Here is a 7,548-nt window from a genome sequence, read left to right on the forward strand (position 1 = left end):
TCATTCTTCAAAGGAATGCCCTTAAACTCTTTAAATTACTTGCACAATATATGTTTAATAAATGTATATTAAGTGTATTTAATATTTATCACTTGTAATTATTTTTATTTTTGAAATATTTATTTGTTTGTTTGTTTCATTTTTCTGTCTTTAAGGTATGCTGCCTGAATTTATTATGAGTGTGTTTAACAATGATGATGTCTCTTTGTTGTTTGAAAGAGTGTAATAAAGGTTTTTTTAATTAAACAATATTGTTTGGTTTTAAGAATATGAAGATTCATCATTTATTAATTATTTACTTAATTACATTGATGATGATGATTATACAAAAATAAATAAATGTGCACTTGCTATTTGGTCCCGTACTAGAGTGGAATGGCTAAGCATTAGTAAAACTATATACGTAGTAAGAGCCACACTGACCTCTAGCGGAAGCGTCTGAGAAGTGCAGAACTGTTTCAATGGCAACCATCACAGAGTTAAAAAGCGGTGAGCTATTATGCTGCGTACAAGTCCTCCTGGGACGTTCGTACTTACGAGTTGACAAGTCGTAAATACGACGTCAGGTGCGTTCAAGTCAGTTTAGTCGGCACAAGATGGCGGTGTACCTTCTTTTAATAAATTACAAGAAAATACAACAGGTTCTGCATTTTTTTTACTTGGATTTCAGCTGCTTAACAAGAACATGACCAATTTAAGTTGATAGGACAACTAAACTATCAATTTAAACAAAAATGTACCGTCAACTACAGACGTTGCATCCATCGATTCCGCCATGTTTCTCATTGACACGCCCCCAACTCGTAAACTCGGGGCTTAAAGAAAATTTCGAGTTTCCTATTCATAATAACGACTTTGTGGTGGCGTTCATGTGCGTTCAATTCGTAAATACGATCTATCCGACATGACTTGAATGCACCATCATAAAATGACAAAATGCATCATGTCCTTGGGCTAAGGTTATGATTATTTTTGCGTGTTTTTTTTATAACAAATCTACAGTCGTCAGGTTTGTTATTAATTATGTTAGATGTTTAAACCTAACCCCCCAAGTCTCACCACAGTTGTGTATTCTATAGTTGTGCAGGTTAGCCCAACTCACTTTCTCTCTCTGGCTTTCAAATGAACGATCTGTAGCTTTGAGAGAGACGCTGGAGGCCCGAGGGGTCCTCGGGCAGCTGAAGGCGAGGATCCGGGCGGAGGTGTTCAGCGCGCTGGACGATCAGAGCACGCCGCGGCCGCCGCTGTCCCACGAGAACCTGCTGATCAATGAACTGATCCGAGAATACCTGCAGTTCAACAAGTATCGATACACCGCCTCGGTGCTGACCGCAGGTGAGTAGATGAGCCCTGCAGGAGGACCATGCGCACAGTCACGCATTCTTAGCTCTCTATTACACCTAACAACTGAAATATATTATAAAAACAAACTTTTGAAGGTTAAATTGTTTAAAACAATGCATCTCAGAATCAGGTCAGCCTGAAGTTCCCCTAGTTCGTGGCCAGTGAGCTCAATGTCGCAGAAGACGTGCCAAGTGCCAAAGCAGTGTAAGTATGATTTGTGACAAGTAAGTACAACTTTTTATTTATAGAGCACATGAGAGATGTTTTGAACATGTACTGTACTGTATGCACATGGCACAACAATGAAGATGGCCCAGGGTCACTGTAAGGGAGTTTGAGGCCTGTTAACACTTAAAGGGTTACTCCACCCCAAAATGAAAATTTTGTCATTAATCACTTAACCCCATGTCGTTCCAAACCCGTAAAAGCTTCGTTCGTCTTCGGAACACAATTGAAGATATTTTGGGGTGGAGTATCCCTTTAACTAAAAAAAAAAAAAAGGCATATCACTTTTGGTAGTGGGGCCGGTAAAAATGCTGGCAGGTCAATTTAATTAGTTCGAAAGATTTAAAAATTGTTCAGCTGTGACATAAACAAACATAAACAAACACCAATTAATTAAAAAAAATAATTATGGAAAAGGATCTTTAGGATCTTTTCTATTCACGAACAGCTTGTAACACTCCAAAGAGAAAGGAAAACTTGAAATGGCATCATATGACCCCTTTAATTTGAGTCAACTGCTCATAGGTTGTCTGGCTGAGAGATCCACAGCTCGGGACCATATAGTGATTTAAAGCTGACTTGTTACTTTCAGCCTTGTTTTAATTACAACCAGCAAGAAATGTTGATGCAATACCATGAAGACTTTTAAAAATGTAATAAGAGGCTCTAAAACCCATTTTGTGAGACAAGTATAGACAGTGAAGTGATTTAAGTGCTGAATGTGATTCTTCAGTCTAGTACGAGGAAGCATTCTTGCTGCTGCATTCGTAACTCATTGTAAGTGTTGGATAGAGCTCTTTGGTAAGTCAGCCAAAACACTACTCCAGTAGTCAAGTCTAGATGTAACTACTGCATGAATGAGTTTCTTGATCCTAGCACAACTATAAAGCTGCTTGATCAGAGCAATCTCACTTGAATAATCGCTCTTACCACTTTATCTAAACTTAAAGGGATAGTTCAACCAAAAATTCTGTCATCATTTACTTGGCCTTTAACCTTTTTTCTTCTGTGAAATATAAAAAGAGATATTTTGGAAGAATGTCCAAGCTGCTCTTTTCCATGTAGTGAATGGTGACCTGGTTCTTTCAAGCTCTAAAAACAGACTTTTTTTATTTTGGGGCGAACCATTCTTTTATGCTTTTTTTTATATAGCTCTGTCTTGGTGTTTTTTAGGCCATTGTTGTATGGATTGCTCCATCATTTTCTTAGCAGTAAGGGAGAGCTCAAAGGAAAACTCTTCCTAAGGGGCTCAGCAGCAGTGTCTTCACAATAATCACATGGCCATCGTAATGCAGAGTCATAACACTGAGGTAAAGAGAGGGCTTGAGTTTGACTTTGCGTTTACATATTTAGTGTAAAGATTAACAAATAAAATTTTTAATTTCATAAGTCTGAAAAACTTGCATCCCATTCAACTGTTCCTGTTGCTTTTCCAGCTCTGCAGCCATCTCAAGAGGAAGTCATATGATCACAATTAAAACAATTTCCCGTAAAGAGGCCAAAATATTCTGTCCAGCCTACTCTGGTTATAGAAATTGATGTATTTTCTTTTATATTTTTTGATGTTGCTTTTTGTAATCCTAGTAATAGTTTTATGAATAAAACCATTGTGATTGTTCTTCTAAGCTGTGCAAACAATACAGTATATTACAATATAGTCATTGTCCTCATATATTAAAGGGGTCATATGATGCTTTTTTAAAGATCATTATTTTGTGTATTTGGTGTAACATAATATGTTGACATGCTTTAATGTTCAAAAAACACATTATTTTTCAAATACTGTACATTATTGTAGGTCTTCTATGCCCCGCCTCTCTCAAACGTTTCGTTTTCTACAAAGTCCCTCCTTCCGACAAGCACAGTCTGCTCTGATTGGCCAGCTGACCCAGTGTTAAATAGTCTTGACATCCAGTTAACTGATTTTGAATTTGATATGTCTGTATCCTCTTCTTTTAAAATATGTTATATGCAATATTAAATTTACATTTGCTGTAAAATAGCAGCAGCCTTATTTTTTTGTGCAACTATTTATTTTCTACTATTTTTAACTAAAGTCAACAATGATAAAGTATGCAAATTGTGGTAATTTCTGCAGTCTGAATTGATCATGTTACGCTAATCTTAAAATAAGAGCTTTGATTGTTTATCTAACATGGCAAAAATGCCAAAACAAGCCTGGATTGTTGGCTAGCTTCTAAAATGAGTCTTTCTGGTGAAGGCCCAGGTCCTTGAACTTTGAATTTTGAATCTGTCTAGAAATGACATTTGAACTACACTTTCTTACTTAAGCTGTAAATTTCCCAATTTTCCTTAAAAGGTAAGTCACTTCATACTCACTCAATACTTCAATATATGTTTAGCATTTTGCACTGAATATGATCACAGATCAAGGGTAATAAAGCAGTTTGTTGAAAGGTTGATGTTGAAGTTTTCCCAGAGCATTGTCAGGGTACACTTTCTTTCAGTAAAAGGTTATCATCAACAGATAGATCATGTGAAACAAATTGAATAAACATGAGTAGACAAATATTTGCTTGCTCTCCTGCTGCTAAGTTGGAACTGCGTTCGAGGACAAATATATCCAAACACATATGACCCTCAAAAATAATGTGTACTTATGTATGTACTCAGGATTTTTATGAGAACTGAATGTGCACGTAGATAAATTATAGATAAGAGACATTTTGTTCTTCTTTTGTAATGTTTAATTCACTGTGCATGTAATTTCCTTTTTTTGCATGTCCACGATTAAGCAAAGCCACAGCAAAATGTGCTTGTGACACTGTAAGAGGTTCCATACTGTACGCACCTTTTAGTAAGATTTTGTCTAGTAAGGTGTTGAAATTCTCTTACTAATGTAGGCTAATCTTAAAGGGGTCATATGATGTTGCTAAAAAGAACATTATTTGGTGTATTTGGTGTAATGAAATGTGTTTATGCGGTTTAAGGTTAAAAAAACATAACTAGGTTACTGTAGTAAAACCATGGTTTATTTTGTTTTATAAAGAATATCTCTTTGGATTTGAGACTTTAGTCTTTGCAACTTTACAGATCTTCTTTATGCACCAAGAGCTTGTAACACTCCAAAGAGAAAGGAAAAATTGAAATCGCATCATATGACCCCTTTAATACTCCAGTTACTCTGAACAGCTTCAGTTCAAATGAGTTTTTGGATGAGTCTTAGGAAACTCTACCCAGCCTGTGCTTTACACATAGCTTTAATCTAGCACACATTTCCCGTTCCCTCCTCTCCTGTCAGGACTAATTCCTGAGATAGTGTACTTCTACTGAGGGTACAACTAAGTATTTAGAAATAGTAGGACTTCAGTAGGCTTTGAAGCCAAACTCGGGTCCAAATCTGAGTATTATAATTTCTTTCCTACATTTTATTGTTTTTCACTTATTGAAAAAACAGAACTGCTCACCCAGAACTAAACATTCTGTCATTGTTTACTTACTTTTTGGGGGTGGAGAGAAATTTGCTACACTTTTCCATATAATGAAAGCCAGTGGATTCCGGATTATAAATAAATAAATAATACCTTACAAGAGGTCCTTAAGACTTGTGCATTGTGTTTCAAGACATACAATATCTTTGTGAGCATTGTTATTTTTCATTGATTATCTTCCCCTTTGCCATAGTTTTCAAATCTCCTTTATGTTCAAAAATATTCAAATATTGCACATTCAAGACATCACACCAGGTTTAACGTCACTGATGCCAATCATTATTTCTTGCACGTCTCATAACAACCAAAGCTGAATATTCACGTATCTGAAACCTTTGACGAAGATTTTCTGAATATCTTTAGAACGATTGGAATATAGTGCATAAGTCACAAAGACTGTTTTTATGGTACAACTTTGTCATAATCACTTTCATTGTAGGGAAAAAAGCAGCTTGGACATATCTCAAAATATCTCCTTTGGTTGTCAAAGAAATTACCTGAGGTTCAATTCAATTCAGTTAAAAAAACTGTATTATCTATCAACCAGTGATAGAAATTTATCTTAGGTAAAAAGGCTGACATGTACATAATACACAATATTAAGACACAAGATCCTGACAAAACTGTTTCGGCTTATTCAGAATAGAAATTGCAGTAGGAATAAAATAATTATTATTGCAAAGGATAAGAGGGGTCAGTAACAGTAGACGCTGCTTTCCTCTTTACAGCACAGTTATAAAGATCTAAAAGTTTAGTCTGAAAGTTTAGTTAAATGATGAAATTATTTTTATTTTGATAAAATTAAAAGTTCATAATGCACACTGTAAATAACATGCCCTTAAAAAAAGTTATTTATATAAAATATAATCATGTGGTGGCATGCAGGAACTACTGGGAATAGTTTTTGACAGTACATAAATATGACAGTATTGTATTGTAAAATGACATATAATGCGATGTTAAGCCATTTACAGTTTTTCACTGTATACACTGACAGAAATTGGTGTATAATAATTGGTGTACAATCTATAAAGACTGTGTCTGTTCCCCGAATAGTGAGGTCAAAATATAAATTTAATGCAGGATCTAGAAAAAATCTGATCGTGATTAAACCAGAAAAATGTAAAATAAATGAACAAAAACAATTTTTAAAGTTTGGGGTGTCTGCAGCAATTCTGAGGTTTATTGTTGGTGAGTAAACAGTTGAAAGACATCCCAATGAATGCCTATTTGTCTTAACAATAACACTGCTGTTGCACCATATTTAGTCACTCGGTCCAAGTCTTTCGGTGTTCCCTTCTAAACACAGAATACAGCCGAGATTCCAGGCAGACCCCATTGTCCTTATATGGCACAACAGAGACCTAGTAGGGTCGTGCATCTCTGCCTCTCTCTCGCAACCTCTCACTTTCACTCTCACTATACACCCCCATCCTCCATCTGTCTCCAAGACACTCTCTCTACCTCCCTTCCTTCCCTTCGCACATCCAGGAGAGCTTGATGCTGACCAGTGACAGAGGCGCTTCTTTCCCTGCAGGCTTTGTTTTATCCCCCCTCTCTTTTGGACTGCAGCAAGGCCTCAGAACATACCAGCCTTGGTCCTTTTCCCTGGAAACATCACAGACTTGATTTACTGGATGCAATAGGAGGTTGTCCTTATATAGGAAGTTCCATTAGATAGCAGGAGCCCATTGTGGGAATTGAGGGGACGGAATGTGATGTGCGTAATGATAAGGGTCCCAAAAAGGATCTCAAGGGATTCGCCTCGTCCAGATGTAGCATGTAGTGTAGGGAATCTCCGTTTTCTTACTTGGGCTCTTTCTGTTTCTTTCCTCTATTCTGTATATTAAGGATTCCTTGTGTATTCCTTGATTTTCCTGGTCCCCATTCACTTTCACTGTATGGAAGAGAGAAGTGTGAACATACTGCAAAATGTCTCCTTCTGTGTTTCACACAAGAAATACGTTTTGGAATGACATGGGCATGCAAAAATAATGACCTTTAAACCTTTAAAGCTGACATTTTTCCATATTCCAGATTCAGCAGCAAATGCTTATGTTCTGCTACTAAAGCAGTAAGAAACGCCATCATAAAAATATGAATTACTGCATTTTAAAACTATGATAATGTAAACAAAGTGTAGAATAATCATAAATCATTTTAAAATATTGTATAAATATGATTTCAATCATCGTTATGGTGTCATTTCCAGAGCAAAAAACAACTTTGTACATACAGTAATTATTATTTGTATTATTTTAACCAAAGAGACAACATTATCAATGAAGAGCATGCTTGAAGAGATGAAAGATGACACTCATCGTGTGAAGAAAACAGAAAAGAAAAAAATTTAAGGTAAATATCACTTTATAAGCATTTTTCCACATAAATGTGATTTCGTCAAATTATGAAGTGTGTAAATATTAGACATGCTTAATTATGCATTAAGGAAAAATAAAATGCTAGCTATGAAATTAAGTCAAATGAGTAATTTTATTCCAAAAGTAAAATGAACCCCCCCCCACCC

At 35.9% G+C, this 7,548-nt stretch overlaps 1 protein-coding gene across 1 annotated transcript; it reads left to right on the plus strand.

The window, feature by feature from the left end:
• The first annotated feature begins 461 nt into the window (after positions 1–461).
• Positions 462–3,086, plus strand: LOC107713084 (lisH domain-containing protein FOPNL-like). Its single transcript, XM_016518504.1, is given in 6 exon segments — positions 462–489; positions 1,138–1,335; positions 1,469–1,493; positions 1,495–1,548; positions 2,743–2,879; positions 3,006–3,086. Coding segments are annotated over 5 exon segments (405 nt in total). The 3' UTR covers positions 2,843–2,879; positions 3,006–3,086.
• The last annotated feature ends 4,462 nt before the right edge of the window (positions 3,087–7,548 follow it).

Source organism: Sinocyclocheilus rhinocerous, unplaced genomic scaffold, assembly GCF_001515625.1.
Source record: "Sinocyclocheilus rhinocerous isolate Xijiao unplaced genomic scaffold, SAMN03320098_v1.1 scaffold1982, whole genome shotgun sequence".
Taxonomy (NCBI): Eukaryota; Metazoa; Chordata; class Actinopteri; order Cypriniformes; family Cyprinidae; genus Sinocyclocheilus; species Sinocyclocheilus rhinocerous.